Raw genomic sequence first — 17,266 nt, forward strand, 5'->3', positions numbered from 1 at the left:
GGGCATTTTCACTTCTTTTGTGATTCTTCAGTTACTTCAGTCCATCTGGGCATATATGTGCAAGTCACAGGGGATGCGATGACTTGGATTGGGCTCAAAGGCCTGACAGATTTTTCTTAGGCTGTTTTTTGTCCTATCTTGCATGATTTTAAATTGAAATTCAGGTTCATGTCTATCTCTCTCTCTATATTGTTGTCAAAAAAAATGTGGCCGAATTCACCTTTAAAGCAACTATTAAACAAAATTATATAGAAATAAGCAGTAATCATATATCAAGCTATTATTAAATATCCAGAAATATTCTGATGTTTTCTAGAGGTCGTTAGCATAGCCCATAATAACATAACAAATTTTTGATCTCTAAAGATGTAGACTGGTTAAAGAACACAAGGTCACTTATTTTAAAAATGCCAGAACATGTTTATTATTTTGATAAATATTTTAAAAATTGTGCTTTTAAAAGTTAATTTAGTATATTCTGAATTCATACAAAAGCTACTTACTTTTATAATAACAATTATTCTTTCATTTCAATTTTTATTTTCTTTTTTATACAGAGCATAGTACTTTTGAAATAAAGCTTAGAAAATATCCAAAGCTCACTGGGCACAGTGGCTCATGCCTGTAATCCCAGCACTTTGGGAGGCTGAGGCGGGTGGATCATGAGGTCAGGATATTGAGACCGTCCTGGCTAACATGGTGAAACCCTGTCTCTACTAAAAATACAAAAAAGTAGCCGGGTGTGGTGGCGGGCACCTGTAGTCCCAGCTACTCAGGAGGCTGAGACAGGAGAATCACCTGAGAACGGGAGGCAGAAGTTGCCGAGATCATGCCACTGTACTCCAGCCTGGGCAACAGAGCAAGAATCTGTCTCAAAAAAAAAAAAGAAAGAAAAGAAAATATCCAAAGCTTATATTCCAAATATTTCTCTCGAGTGGTCTTAACTACAATAGTCATTTAATGTCTTTTTAGTACATTAATTTTTTTCCTAGAGAAAAAACTGATATAGCATATATTTCACTCCAAACTGTTTAGAAGACTAGGGTTCTGCTCTATAAAATAAAAGGAAACTAAGGGGGAAAAAGTACATTTGTAAAAAAAAACACATATGTCAAAGAAGATAGGCAGAAAATGAATCAAAATATTAGGAGTGGTTATCACTAGGTAGCATAATTATATGTGACTTATTTTTCATAACTTTCTACATTTTCCAAGCTTTCTTTAATGAGCCCATTCCATATTACAAATATTAAAAAAAAAATGACCAACTTATAAACCAGCAATTCCAGGCAACACCTTATTTCTTTAAGTAATCCAAACCATTATCTATCTCCTAAATGCAATCTTTTCCCCTGACTAGGTACTGTGTGCGTTTAGCACGAGGCAGAAGGGTGGGGGTTTCACAGTGACGCACACAAAGAGCTTTGCTAGGTACTGGGGAAGCGGCAGCATCTTCAAGTGCACATGTCTGCATCTCTGTGAAGTCACTTCAAAGACTTTATGAAGCCCAGATTTGATTCTGTTGAAATCGATTGGCTCCTTTCCAACCAAAATTGTATTTGAGATGTTCTTCAGCTGTATAGTACTTTGTCAAGGAAGGACACTGAAATAACAGGATGTTTTCATTTAGTTAACAGCATGGTCAGCAATTGAACTACCCAGAATTTACAGGCTGATAATCGTGATGCTAGAATTTCCATATAAATTACAAGGTCATTAGAAGTGTTTATTGCCCTCTGTGATGGCTGCTGTGTAGGACACAGAAAGTATGGCGTAAATGGAGATATTAGTAGATAAGAGAGAGATTAACTTGACCTTTTCCTTTTTTAATTGTGTCCAAAGAACAAGTGTTCTCAGAGTTGAGCTACTAAATAAAGAAATAAAGAGCCTCATTCCATTCTAGAAAACGTACAGGTCACCCATAACAGAAGAAATTTTTTTGAGTCTCTTGTTCTAAACCACGGTGGTAGCAGGGGGCAGAAATAGTAACTGGTCATCAGGGAGGGGTCAGCTTCAGAAAGCATGTCCTCCTCTTCTAATTACAGTCAAGAATGAGCTGCAGTAGTGGATTTAGTACGAGGTATCCACGTGCTTCCCCAGCCATGCTGCAGCCTCTCGTTTTAAGGCCGGGAATGGTGTCCTTCCACCAATTGACGAACCTCCTCATGAGGCCCTCTTGTTCGTCTGCTCCCCAGTTATTACTGCCACCAGATTCCTTATCTTCGTTCTTTTTCCATCTCACAAGACTTCCCAGCATCACCTGTTACCTGTATTCCTCCAAACACTCTCATGTCCAACACACGGCTATGTCTTTGGAGCCTGCCTCTTTACTCCGCCCCAGAACCTGGGTGCACAAGGTCTTAGCTTGGCACAGATTCTAACTCACTTCTTGACTAGCATATTTTGCCACAGATGATTCATGTTGTTCCTGTGGAACACTGTGGTCAAAATTCCAACCTTAAAAGGGAAAGTTGAAACAAAATTTTTAAGGACTTTATACCTACTAAAAGGTGATCAGTAGTTAGTGTACACAATTTGAGGCGTAATTTGATGTAAAACAGTAGTATTTCCAAAAAGATGAGGATAACTGAAATTTTCATAAATTCATTTCTCAATTGTTTAAGTTGTTCAGTTGATTGCTGAACATTTCTCATTTGATGATACTCAGAGATTTGGGGAGATGTTTTTTAAAAAATCAATTTTTCTCCCTAGAGAAAGTAAAAACTGATATAGCATATATTTTTAAAAAATGTCTCTTCATCAGAAGCTAGTTTAGCATGTGAAAGAAAACACACATAAGCACAATGTATGGCACATTGTAAGTGGCTAAGAATACTTTAAGAGTAAGCAAGTAAGTGAATGCAATAGAGTTAACAGGCAAAAAACAACACATGAAATGTCAAGTGGTTATGTACTGTTATCATGATGGGAGAAATGTTTGTCATTTGGTGAAAAAAAGCAGGATTCAATATTGTGCAATCAATATAATCTCAAAGTGTAAATGCAAGTGTAAAATAATATGCAAAGAAGCTTAAGAATACTATTAGGTAGAGATTATTGCAGGTAATTTTTACATTCATTTATATTTTCCCCTATTTCTTGTTTTTAATAATGATGAGATATTACTCTTAAAATACATTAGTTTATTTTTAAAATAGTATAGTTAGGAAATCTGAGTTTCAAAGAGAAACATTATTTCGGACTAGAGTTGTTTGGGATAGCATCTTGGTTGAGTGAATTCAGAGCTGGGTTAATGGAATTTAGATAGAAACAAAGGTGAAAAAGGCACATGAAATCAATAAGCGTGATATCATTTAAGCAGATGTGCTTATCAAATTCAGTGTTTGTACAATGGACTGAATGTTTGTATCCTTCCAAATTTATACGTTGAAAATTTATAGGATCTAATTACTTCTCAAATAGCCCTTGTGAATGGGACTAGTGCCCTTAGAAAAGAGACCCCCAAGAGCTCGCACACTCCTTTTCTCTGATGTGAGGACACAGAGAAAAGATTGAAGTCTATTAGCTAGAAAGCGAGCCCCACTAGACACTGAATTTGCAGTTGCCTTGATCTTGGACTCTCTATCCACCAGAACTATGAGAAATAAATGCTTGGTTTTTAGAAATGAAATAATGTTTTCAGGGACAGGGTCTTGCCATATTGCCCAGGCTGCCCTTAAACTCATGGGCTCAAGCAGTACTCCTGCCTCAGCCTCCTGAGTAGCTGGGACTATAGGTGGGAACCACTGCACCCAGCTTAAATGCTTATTGAAACCACCCAGTCTATGGAGTTTTTGTTATAGCTGCCCAACTGTCTATACCAACAGACTGTGACAGTTTGTATATTAGAACAAGGAGTTCTAATGGAACTCCTCGGAGCCTTGAAACCAGGAGTAAGTTTAGGACAAGCTAAAGATACACTGTTTAACTTGGTAAAGAATTATGGCAGAAATTTTCCCTTGTGGTAACACTCTTAGTGGTGTTTATCTCACTCATTCATTTGGTAAGTATTTATTGAGACTCTCTTTGTTCCAGGGACAGTGTAGATTTTTTTTGAATCCATTGGTGAAGATAGGACAAAAATCCCTGACTTCATGGAGGGAGAGAGAGAATAAACATGGAACATAATTATTTAATTAAGGGTAATAAAAGGATAAGTATACAAAAAAAAAAAAGCAGGATAAAAGAGATTAGGAATGTGGGGGTGGGGGTCATACCATCTTTACTAGGATAGTTAAAGTACACCTCCTTGAGGAGTATTTTAAAGGTGAGATGATTTCTTTTTCTATTTTTTTTTTTTTTTTTTTTTGAGACGGAGTCTCGCTCTGTTGCTCAGGCTGGAGTGCAGTGGCGCGATCTCGGCTCACTGCAAGCTCCGCCTCCTGGGTTCAAGCTCCGCCTCCTGGGTTCACGCCATTCTCCTGTCTCAGCCTCCCGAGTAGCTGGGACTACAGGTGTCCACCACCACACCCAGCTAATTTTTTTGTATTTTTAGTAGAGACAGGGTTTCACCGTGTTAACCAGGATGGTCTCCATCTCCTGACCTCATGATCCACCTGCCTCGGCCTCCCAAAGTGCTGGGATTACAGGCGTGAGCCACCACACCTGGCCATGGTGAGATGATTTCTGTATGTGAATTCCTTCCACTTCTGTCTTAGTTTCTTTCTTTTTTTTTTTTTTTTGAGAGGGAGTTTGGCTCTTGTTGCCCAGGCTGGAGTGTGGTGTCGTGATCTTGGCTCACTGCAACCCTGCCTCCCAGGTTCATGCGATTCTCCTGCCTCAGCCTCCTGAGGAGCTGGGATTACAGGCGCCCACAACCACACCTGGCTAATTTTTTGTATTTGTAGTAGAGATGGGGTTTTATCACATTGACCAGGCTGGTCTCGAACTCCTGACCTCAGGTTATCCACCCGCCTTGGCCTCCCCAAGTGCAGGGATTATAGGCCTGAGCCACCACGCCCAGCCTCATTTTAGTTTCTCAGTAAGTCTTCGGACTGCTTATGCAGTTTCTGAATTGTCTCCAGTGTTTGAGGTAGACGTCAGCCTGAACCTCTCCAGGCCTGGTGTGATAGTGGCTCTCCCATAAAGCAGGCCATCTTGTTCTACACTATTCTATCTCCATCAGTCTTTTTTAGCTCCAGGATAAACAGCTCTTCTGACTTGAGGACCACTACGATACTCTCCACTCATATTCTGTGTTTCCCACATGGCTTCCTTCTTCTTTGCCATAAGGCCCTTTATGCCCTTGTGTTTCTGTGAGGAAAGCTTGAGCTCCAGATAAGGAATAATCAGCCCTCCTCACATAGCCACAATGACTTAGCTATTGGCCACACCCACTCAAGGAGGTATGACTGAATGATTAATCAGCCCAACTCCTTCCAAGAGAAGGGACCTCTGCCTTCTGATTATTTAAGTTTATGACTTTCTCTTCCCAGTTTTAGCTATGTGTTATTTCTAACAAGAAAATCAATGGTGTTTTATTAGAGAAATGCACTCACTATCCTGAAAGCACCTTTGCAAAGATTATGAGCATGAAAGAAATCTAACACGGCTGACTTCATCTTGCTTCCAGCCTCATGGGTGAGCTGGCTTTGCTCATTCCTGGGTATAGGCCAAGCTAACCATGAAAGAAATTTAGTTTATAATTTAACTTTGGAGCAAGGATAATAACGGTCTCTTCTAAAACTAGCTCTCTCCTTGCTCAGGGCCTGAAAGCTAATGAAAGGCCAAGAGATTAGGATTATGAGAGGGACCTGAACTCTGCTAAAATATAGGCATAGTTTTTATAATCCATTACTGCTCAGAGATTTGTGACTTCCCTAATTGCTTCTATAGATAACATCACTATTATAGAATGTAAGATTGGTCTTCTGAGATATTTTTCAGGTTTTTGCATATGACAACTGACTGACTCTACCTGAACCTGTGACTCATGACTCAGCTGGTCCTGTGGCCCCCAACCAGAGGTGGATACAGCACATGAGGACCATTTCCCACACCCCCATCCCCAACCAATCAGCAGTACCCATTCCCTAGCTCCCTTCCTACCAAATGATCTATAAAAACCATTGCCCCTGTGTTCTTGGGGAGACTGAGTTGAGTGATAACTCCAGTTCTTCCACATGACTGGCCTTGTGTTAATTCAACTCTTTCTCTACTGCAATATACCATGATCTCAGGGAACTGGTTTTGTCTGTATGACAGGCAGGAAGAACCCTTCAGGCAGTTACAGTCCCAAGAAGTGAAACAGGTCAAAAGTAAAAGTTTAGATAATGTTTAAAAGTTTTCCTGGATTACACATATATAATAGGTTTTAGTGTGGATTACATAGGTGTTTGGGAGGTTTACCTCCCTGAACTTTAAGTCTAGCAAGGATCATGATCTTTCTTTCTGCCACATTTCTGGTAGCCACTGGTCAGAGAGAATGGTTGTGCCATGGACATTACACTTTAAAAGAGTATGAAAAAAATAGGAGGCAGGTTTTATGAGATGGAAAACATGAAGAAATGGTATATGCTCTGAGGTTGCTTAGATTATACAAGATAATAATTTCTAAGGAAATAATTTTATAAATGGTTATTGAGTCATGTTCATCAACTGTAGTTGATTAACAAGGAATGGGCCATGAGGAATGAAGAATGACATAGTTAGAAGGGTGGAGATATTCAAATATGTTCAAGATATTAAAGTATCTTTAATATTTTCAAGAGGAAGAGATAATCATTTCCCCTGTGTGGTTTCAACTAGAGACTGGTATAGATACAAAAAATTAGAAGCCCTAACTTCTTTAATTCAGACTTAGTAAATTTCTTTTTAACATTAACTCACAAATTATAGTGGTACTTAATAAGAAACTTTAAGAGAAAAATGTATTGACACAAGTACTTTGTTAAGGGAAAGTGCCAAGCTACTTACCTTTTCTTTTTGTAATGGAAAAGAGCAAAGAATATTTATATGTCAAGCCATAAAATATAGAGAACATTAGTTAGGAAGGATAATGATTTAAATTTAAATGTCAACCAATTCACTATTTTCCCATGAAATTGAGTTCCTGACTAGGTTGTTTACAGCAAGATCTACTATGACAAACTGCTTTTTAAAAGTGTATTGGCATCTCTGTGAAATACAAAAACTTCCATTGCTGTATAGTTTGTTATAGGAAACTGCATTGTTTAGAATATTTCCTATAGAAAACTGTTCACTTAAAAGTTACAAATTCAGGTTTTTTATTTTTATTTTTTTTAGATGGAGTCTGCTCTGTTGCCCAGGCTGGGTTGCAGTGGTGCGATCTCGGCTCACCACAACCTCTGCCTCCCAGGTTCAAGCGATTCTTCTGCCCCAGCCTCCTGAGTAGCTGGGGCTACAGGCACACGCCACTATACCTGGCTAAGTTTTTGTATTTTTAGTAGAGATGGGTTTTCACTGTGTTGGCCAGGCTGGTCTCAAACTTCTGACCTCATGATCTGCCTACCTAAGCTTCTGAAAGTGCCAGGATTACAAGCGTGAGGCATCAAGCCTGGCCCTCAGTTTTTTATGGGTATAGAATTTGCTCATCAACCTTATAACATTGATATTATTGATTCTGGCCTCACTGGTGTTGTTATACTTTAATCAACCATTACAAAAGCTGCGTATGTTTTCTTTCCTGTCAAAGACATTTCTTTATTCAGATCTTAATTTTTGCAAGTTTTTTTTCTTTTTTTTTTTTTTTTTTGAGACGGAGTCTCGCTCTGTCGCCCAGGCTGGAGTGCAGTGGCACGATCTCAGCTCACTGCAAGCTCTGCCTCCCGGGTTCCCGCCATTCTCCTGGCTCAGCCTCCCGAGTAGCTGGGACTACAGGTGCCCGCCACCTCGCCCGGCTAGTTTTTTATATTTTTTAGCAGAGACGAGCTTTCACCGTGTTAGCCAGGATGGTCTCGATCTCCTGACCTCGTGATCCGCCTGTCTCGGCCTCCCAAAGTGCTGGGATTACAGGCTTAAGCCACCGCGCCTGGCCTTGCAAGTTTTTTTTCAAGTGTAAAAAGTTAATAGTGACCTCGCACAGTGGTTCATGCCTGTAATCCCAGCACTTCGGGAGGCTGAGGCAGGTGGATCACTTGAGGCCGGGAGTTTGAGACCAACCTGGCCAACATGGCAAAACTCTGCCTGTACTAAAAATACAAAAATTAGCCTGGTGTAGTGGCACATGCCTGTAGTCCCAGCTACTCAGGAGGCTGAGGCATGAGAATCCCTTGAACCTGGGAGGTGGAGGTTTCAGTGAGCCGAGGTCGCACCACTGCACTCTAGGCTGGGTGACAGAGAAAGACTCTGTCTCAGAAAAAAAAAAAAAAGTTAATTGTGTTTACAAAGTATTTGTTCATATATTAAAATACCCAATGGAAAGTCTCAATTCTTCCCCACTGGCAGGCTATGTGTGCCATAAGTGACCCAATCAAACTTCTAGTGCTACGATAGGATCTGGGCTTAGAGGTCAGTGTCTGCAATGTCTTAGCAAAACTAGGATATCAACAGTTTACATTTCTTGGGATAATATGGCTATACTTACCCTTACCCTTTTCTGTACTTTAGAATTATTCAAGAGAGGAAAATGATGAATAAAATAACGAAGATCGTACCAGATAAAGTGCCTAGGCAGTAAAACAAGGTAATTAATTACATGCATGGAGAATATAACTCATAGGTTTTAAATTCTGTCTTAGTATCCAGTCCCACCACAGATTGCCAATGCTTTTTTTTTTTTTTTTTTTTTTTAGATATAACTATACATTCTGCTTTACTCTGGGTTTCTAGAATATTAGTCTTACTCCCACAGGGTTATTATAGTTAAGATGTGATCTGAGCTGTTTTGTAACCTTTAGTCCAACATCAGCTTTTCCAAAAGTAAGTGAAAACCGCGATGGGGCAGCTGGCCATCAGCTCTCCATGGCCCTGCCCATGTGTCTTGCCTAAGGCTTAACACACAGGCATTTCATTGTGACAATACTGGAATTTTCTCTCTTGTTGAATTATATATGTAGGTCCTTTGTCCATTTATTGATTGTTAAAGTGCACAGTCTCCACAGGTAGGTAGACCCAGGCTACCCCATTCTGTGGTCTTGGGCAAGTTACATAAACTCTCTGTGTCTCAGTGTCCAGATGTGTAAAAAGGGATGTAAGAATACCATGCCACAGAAATTCCCTTGGAAGCAAACTCTATTACAAAACTACTCTTCTAACATAGGCATATCACAGATATGGGCTCAGAAGACTGATCTTGTGGCTTTCTATTTGTGCAAATGGGCACAATCACCATCTGGAAGCATACTCCAGGTTATAACCCAAAGAAGAAGCTTCATTCTCCCACCACATTCAAATAAGTTATTTTTGACACTGTTGAATGATTATGCATTTGTAGTGGTTCAAAGATAGTAAAGAACCTTTGAGGAAGGTTACTCAGTAACCTGGCATATGATGATGCCAGTTACACCATATCCTGGCCTAAACTCATCATGATTTTCTTTCTAGTTGAATTTACAACTCAAGATATTTTGATCTCTCTTTTTACATTTCATTCATTGTAAGTAGGTACTTACTGTTAAGGATGCCAGAATTCCTCAGCAAACCCTTCATAAAACTTACCAACTATAAGAGCGTCATTTGCACCTAAAACGAAGACAAAAGTCACAAAAACATCACTCTGGCATGCAACATAATTGAACAGGACTTCTCAGCCAGTGACAGTTTATCCTGAATTTTATTCAGGACTCAGACCAATATTTGTTTTTAAAAGTCATTGATTTCACTCACATACTCTCATTTTACCTTCTGTACTCAGAGAAGATTTTTTTTTTTAGACAAAGTCTCAATCTGTCGCCAAGCTGGGGTGCAGTGGTGCAACCTCACTGCGACCTCTGCCTCCCAGTTCAAGGGATTCTTGTGCCTCAGCCTCCTGGGTAGCTGGGAATACAGGCACGTGCCATCACACCCAGCTGATTTTTGTGTTTTTAGTAGAGACGGGGTTTCACCATGTTGGCCAGGATGGTCTCAATCTCCTGACCTCGTGATCCACCCGCCTCAGCCTCCCAAAGTGCTGGGATTACAGGTGTGAGCCACTGCCAAGAAGGCTTTTTAAAAATTAATATTTTTGTTATAAAAGTAATACAATTACAGAAGAAAACTTACAATACAGAACTAAAGAAAAATCATCCCAAATCCTAGTGCCCAAAACATGTTTTGATACATTCTCTTCTGGTATATTTTCTTATACGTGTATTTTCACATATTTATATACTAGTAATGTAAATTACAACAAAGACAAACTAATATAATCTAGTAGATGCATCATAGTGTATTCAATGACTACTATTGTGCATTTATTTCTAGTTTTCTTTCTCATGAAACCCTTAATAAAATGCATAAAATATTTTATATTTTACATTATTTCCTTAGATTGGAGTTCTAGGAGGGCTAACTGGCAGGAATAGTTGTATTATTGTCCATATACATCGCATAATTGTTTTTCATAATAGATTTTGCCAAAGTACAATAGTACCTTCAACATACAACAATATTCATTACATTACATCCTTACTTTTTATTGGGTATTCACATAAAAACCTTTTTAATGGACAATTTTAAAAAATGGTACCTTGTTATTTTGCATTTCTTTAGTTCTAGTGAGGTTAAACAGTTTCTGTATATTTGTGTGTCAAAGTAGAAAGATATTTACACCCTTCCTCTAAATCTTGCATCCTAAAATAGTTTCTGCATTTCCCTGCAGAAACTTTCAGGGCTGTGTTGCATTGAACTATGTAGAACTGAAGAAACTCCATTTACCTTAGAAATGGCATGGAGACTTCTTGTGAACTAAGAAGGTCCAGAAAGTGGGGAGAATATTGAGAGACAGTCTGGGTGGAACTGAGAGAAACTAGGCTCTAGGAAAGCAGTTGCTTTAATGAATGGGACACTGGGTAATGGAAATGGGTAAAGAGGATTTGGGGACATTTTAATGAGTGTCACATAGTTTTTCTTTAAGCCTCTCTTAAGATATTCAAGTAGAAACTTCTCTTAGTTTTAACATGTTTCCTGGAGTTGAACTTATTTGTCTAGCATGCAACACCATGCTAATTATTCTTGAGACAGCGTAAATATGGGTTATATGTATTAATTCTGGCTTTAAAGGGGACCTGGCGATTACCCCTTGCTCTGAGGAAGATGTTGAAATGAATCGGGCCTCTGATGTAACTGGGCCATTGAAATGGGAAGATAGGGGATCTGAGTATCCCAAGAAATTCTTCCTTCTCTGATGCTAGTACTCAGAGGTTCCTTTTTCTCTTTGGATTGCTATTCTTTCTCAAAACCCTCTATGGCATGTCACTCCAAGCCTGGACCACCTCCCCAGGTTAGTTCTTCATCTTCCATTTTAGGAAGGCCTAGGACTGGTATCTTAAGTAATCTATCCCAAGCCTTAGGGGAAAATACTGGGTTTTATTTTTTCTGTTTTGATGGTCTCTAAGATCATGAAACTTTCTTTGCCTCTTCTCACTACAAAGCAGTAAGATGTCAAAGGCGAAGACTAGATAGGGTAAAGAGACTAGGAACAAGAAGGCAAAGGGGACTGCTTTTAGTCTGAGTCTTAGTTCAGAGAGACAAAAGGAGTTCCTAAGTGGTTCAGCCCAATTCACGAGGAGTCTACACTAAGCTCTGAGTTCCAAGAACCTGCTGGTTAATAGTTATTTGGCCCATTCTGATTCTTTGTTGTATCTCCTTCAACCAACTGAAGAATTGCCCATTATCTGGTGTTTGGGACCTTGGCCTGATAACTTTCCATTTTATTATGACAATACTTAAATATTCTCTTGTTGAATGATATATTTACGTCCTTTAACCATTTATTTATTGTTAAAGTTAAATATTGTTATTTATTATTACAGATAAGTAGATGGCTTGGCCAGGCTACCCCATTCTGTGGTCTTGTACAAATTACCTAAACCCTCTGTGTCTCAGTTTCTACATCTATAAAATGAGATAATAAGAATACTACCCTCCTCATAGGTTGTTGTGTAATTAAATTAGAAGCTATCTTTTGTGTGTGTGTGTGTGTGTGTGTGTGTGTGTGTGTGTATGTTTTGAGACAGAGTCTTGCTCTATTTTCCAGGCTGGAGTGCAGTGTTGTGATCTCAGCTTACTGCAGCCTCGACCTCCCAGACTCGGTATTCTCCCACCTAAGCCTCCCAAGAAGCTGCAACTACAGGCATGTGCTATCATGCCCAGCTAATTTTTTTATTTTTTGTAGAGACAGAGTTTCACTATACTGCCCAGGTTTCTCTTGAACTCCTGGGCTCAAGTGATCCTCTCACTTTGGCCTCCCAAAGTGCTGGTATTACAGACATAAGCCACCATGTCCAGCCTATCTATCTTTTAACGGTGGTACTAAGTATTCATTATATAGTAATTTTTACAAATAGTACCACAACCACCACTACTGCTACCTGTAAGATAACACTATTAACCCTTTGCTGTGTTTCCCATATATTTCTCATCTATCTACTGTGTTATTTTTCAACCACAGAAATTCTAAGTCAAATTAGCCAACAGGTCAAAAAAGTCAGCACCAGGCTCATGCCTGTAATCCCACCACTTTGGGAGGTCGAGGCAGGTGGATTACCTGAGGTCAGGAGTTAGAGACCAGCCTGACCAACATTGTGAATCCCTGTCTCTACTAAAAAATACAAAAATTAGCCAAGTGTGATGGCAAGCGCGTGTAATCCTAGCTACTTGGGAGGCTGAGGCAGGAGAACTGCTTGAACCCAGGAGGCAGAGGTTGCATTGAGCTGAGTTTGTGCCATTGCACTCCAGCCTAAGCGACAGTGCAAGACTCCATCTCAAAAAAACACATTAAAAAGTCTACAACTTTTATGATTCAATGCTCTTCTGTCCTTACTGGAGGATAGAGCTTGTGCAGGCAGTCACAGCCACAAGTGCATCTACAGTTGTCAGGTACTGTCATTTAAAGCCAGACTAATATATCAAAGGAAAGAGCTATGGAGGCTAAGAGTACAGTCTTAAACTCTGCTTCTCCAGGGCCTCCTGAGTTCCCTTTGTTAATGGTGAGGTGAAGGACCAACTAAATATAGTCAGTGACTTGAACAAACCCTTGGAAACAACATAAAAAGTATAAATCCCTACATCTGAGTTTCTTAAATTACTTTTATAGTATTATCAGTTCTGAAGTAAATTACGTCATCATTGTGTACTTTTCGTGCAGCACATCCATCTCTCCAGGATAAAGACAACTCGTAGTAGAGGTAGAATAAAAGAGTATTTTATTTAGCATTTGTTTTCAGTACTTTGAAAATATTCTCTACAAAATCTGGACCTCACCAATTCTCTTCACTGTCCACCCACTTCTCTCCTTACCATCCCACACTGCTCATCCCAAGGACCATCAGAATACCAACAACTGAGACACAGTGTGCCTACTAGAACCCATTTGTCATTCACTTGGGAGGTAGTTCTGTCTCTGACATTCATAGCAAAGCCATTTTCACAAGCAAAAATGACTGTCACTATAGAAATATGGAGGTTCTCACCTAGATATTCTGAACCCGTTTAGGATATGTGGAAGCAGGTACTAACCAGCAGGAACAGAAAGTTCACAGCGAGGGGCGGGGCTGCTCCAAACCCCATTCCCTTGAGGGTCACTTGTGCAGCGGATGGTGTTCTCCCCAATGAGGTTGAAGGTCATCCCTCTGTCTGGGTGGGGGTCGCATGTGTAAGATATTTCTTTTCCATAGGGAATATCTCCAAGGGGAGCTCCTGTGTGTCTCCCATTAAGGATAGCTGGAGGATTTGGGCAAAAGATTTCTAGAAAGAAAACAAGAGCTTTAAGTTCCATTAGAGTTTCACTTAAGATGACTGAAATAATAGTGACTTGTGACTGTGCTATGAGTATAATTTTTTTTCTTTTAGAAAGAATATAACTAAGGTGGATAGAATTTAAATCTGTAAGGCTTTTGTTGAGAGGCAACTAACTGATGTGAGACCTAAATTACAGTTTATTGCAAAAGGCCAAAGACAGTGTTTTTGGACCATCCAGGTAGCTATGTTCATAATGAATTTGGAAAGTAATTATTTTTTTATATTTTTAGAAACGCCCATTTGGTTGTCTACTTTAAATCAGGCATAGTAAGATTCCTGGGTTGACAATGAGGTTCAAGACAGACAAAGTTTTGGCCATTGGAGACCATAAGTTCCAAGGAAATCTATGAACGTTAATAATCATGAACTATCATCTTTAGCAATGTAAATGTTTCTTGGTGATTGAAGACCATTATCATCAGGACCAACACCAAATTTCCAGTGGCGTCCTCAGACTACATTGGTAAGGCTCTTTTTACCCAGATTAAATGGTGCCAAAGAGCCTTTTTTTCTTTCTTCCAAATTATTAGCCATCATTTCTTCCTCCTTTTAGTCTGCTTAGAACAGTTCCTTCCCTAAAAGCACTTGATGCTTCTAATTTGATATGAATTTAGAAAGAGATGCCCAAGTTTATCAGAATTATGTGTATAAAAAAGACTTAGTACATCAAACAATGATTGACTTCTTATGCTTGAATTTTACCTGTTTGTGTTTTCCTAAGTTTGTTTATATATTTATTTTCAGCTTTATATGTCTCTGTAAGGTTGAGTTTGTTGGATACTTGAGTTTCCTCAGGTATTCACTGTTCTTCACCGTAATACTCACCATAAAATATCCGAATTTATTTCTGTAAGTTATTTTAACACAATGCAAGTTAAACATTTTCCAATAAGAAAAAAAAGGTTTAAAAAATTGTTGCCTTGCTTTAATAGACAGAATAGGGTAAATCAGTAATGTCTTAGAATGTCAAACATATACTCTTATCTAAGAGTTTCTGAATTCTTTCTGAATTTGGACATACTTTATTTAAGCGGATGGTTTGGAAACTTAGGACACCTCATCATTTCAGACACTGATTCATCATCCCAGCTCCTTCCCCTGTACTAATTTACCATATAACTCTGTTTTATTTTCTCCATAACATCCCTATTTAACTATCATTTTATATATTACAATTTTTAGAATTTTGATTACTTATTTTATCATTCTTAGTCTGCTTCCCAACAAGAAAATACACTCCAGGAAAGTAGGGAGGTGTCTTCACTATTCTTTTACTCTTCATTGCTTTTTCTACACACGGAAAGTCCTAGCACATGGGAAGCCCTATGTCATTAAATACTGCCGGCTAAAAAACAAGCTGACTGAACTGTTTATGATATGTGAGGGGATAAAAGAACATAAAAATTTGGCTGGGCATGGTGGCTCACACTTGTAATCCTAACACTTTCGGAGGCCAGGGTGGGAGGATAGCTTGAGCCCAGGAGTTTGAGACCAGCCTGGGCAATATGGCAAGACTCCATCTCTACAAAAAATAAAAAATTAGCCAGGTGTGGTGGCATGCAACTGTAGTCCCAACTACTGGGAGGCTGAAGTGGGAGGGTCACTAGAGCCCAGGCCATTGAAACTACAGTGAGCTGTGATTGCACCACTGCAGTCTGTCCTAGGTAACTATCTCAAAAAAGAAAAAAAAAAATTAAGAAAGATTACTCCTTATAAGAAAACTAAAAATAAATTACTAACTAAAACGTGCTGCACCTTTATGTCATCTAGTTTCTTGCCACACATTCCACACAACATTAAACACTGTCATTAAACTAAGTGATTTACAGATTAGTAACAAATGTCAGAGAAGTCCTACAAGATGCTTCTTGAAATTCTTCCAACAAAGAAGTATTTTTATCCGAAATTTAGTTAAGATCCATACAACAAGTGATTCCATGCAGTAAACACACTGGAAAACAAAAATAAGGAGAGTTATCCAAACTACATAGTTCTTTCTACTCACGTTCACATACTGGAACACTGCTATTCCAAAGGGCTTTCATTCCAGCCAAGACACAATGACTAGCAGACCTGCCTTTTAATCGGAACCTAAAGAAAAAAAAAGTGGTAGCAAATGTGTGAGCAATTCCCATCTCTCCCTTGATTTCTTCACTAATAGATGCTCAGCTTCCTCACTACCATTTCCTCTTTGACTATCATTTGGTTCTTAGGTTCCAGCCCAGCTAAAAGTCTAAATTCATTAGGGATCTGAATTCTTCAGTAGCTGGCAGAAACTCAAAGGCCAATTTATTCTAAAGAACCATGGTACCCTGTGACTGGCAAAGCAATTAGAGCTGATGTGCCATGTAAACTTCATAGCCCAGCATCATCTACGGAAGGCATGAACACAGAACCAGACTTCTCCATGGGCACAAGAGCCATAACCTTCAGGTGTCATATTTCACTGATGGCTCTCTGACATCCCACTTATTCTCATTAGTGGGTCATGAGGCAGAACAACTCTCAATTTGGTAAGCAAAGCCAGGAACATCTGGAAAGAGAACAGCCATTGTTTTTCTTGCCACTCCAAATATAATGGGCCAGAGGAGGCTCACAGAAGCATGCTGAACCACGTGCTCTAACAAACAAAGAAGGGTCGGGGGAAAAGTCTTTGCCACCCTGAAAAGCCTAACTTACTATTGAATCCTGCTTCCCTTCTGAAATCTAAAATTGTTCTGAAATTGGAAATCATTATTAGGTGGTGGACTTTGTAAATGCCAAAAAATCCTTGGAAAATATTAAAAATAACTCCTTAATTGCTCAATCTAGTTATCCCCCCAGACTCATAGTGTACCAAGAATAATGGATACACATAAACAACTAATAATACCTCACTTGACAGTGGTAGAAGCAGGAGGCAGACAAATCCTAGGCAGATGGGGCGGATCCCGATGAAACCCGACCTTCAAGCTGAAGACATTTTAAAGCCTCGCTACAAGTTCCAGGTAAATCCATGGACTGGCTTGAGAACCTCTCTTCCCATTGGGTGTGCTTTCCTCTGATTGATCCCCACTCTTCATCTATTTCACATATACCTGCTCTTGCATAATTGGTTTTTTGCACTGTTGTGCCCACCTTTGAGTGGTGGCTTTGCTTTAGCCTTTTTTGCACACTCACAAACAAATTAATACACACTTCCAATTCTGAGTCCATAAAAGCCCCAGAACCAGCCACACTGGGAGAATGACCCCCTGACTTCATCTGGGGTCCACCCTCGTGTCTCATCTCCCCTGAGAAGCTGTTTCGTCACTCAATCAAACTCTTCTCCACCCTCCTCACCCTTCTATTCTTAGCATAACCTTCTTTTTCTTGGCTGCAGGAAGAG

General features: G+C 39.3%; 1 protein-coding gene across 1 annotated transcript in view; it reads right to left on the reverse strand.

Annotated features, from left to right (window-relative positions):
* Nucleotides 1-17,266, reverse strand: part of CR1 (complement C3b/C4b receptor 1 (Knops blood group)) — a 214,650-nt gene continuing 197,384 nt past the window's right edge. The window contains exons 40-44 of the mRNA XM_073011539.1: nucleotides 15,905-15,990; nucleotides 13,618-13,845; nucleotides 9,619-9,642; nucleotides 8,546-8,627; nucleotides 1-1,603 (exon numbers count right to left, since the gene is read on the reverse strand). Of these exons, the coding sequence (XP_072867640.1) occupies nucleotides 8,575-8,627; nucleotides 9,619-9,642; nucleotides 13,618-13,845; nucleotides 15,905-15,990 (391 nt within the window). The 3' untranslated portion in view covers nucleotides 1-1,603; nucleotides 8,546-8,574. The remainder of the gene's footprint in view (nucleotides 1,604-8,545; nucleotides 8,628-9,618; nucleotides 9,643-13,617; nucleotides 13,846-15,904; nucleotides 15,991-17,266) is intronic.

The sequence above is a fragment of the Chlorocebus sabaeus genome, chromosome 25 (assembly GCF_047675955.1).
Source record: "Chlorocebus sabaeus isolate Y175 chromosome 25, mChlSab1.0.hap1, whole genome shotgun sequence".
In the NCBI taxonomy this organism is placed as follows: domain Eukaryota; kingdom Metazoa; phylum Chordata; class Mammalia; order Primates; family Cercopithecidae; genus Chlorocebus; species Chlorocebus sabaeus.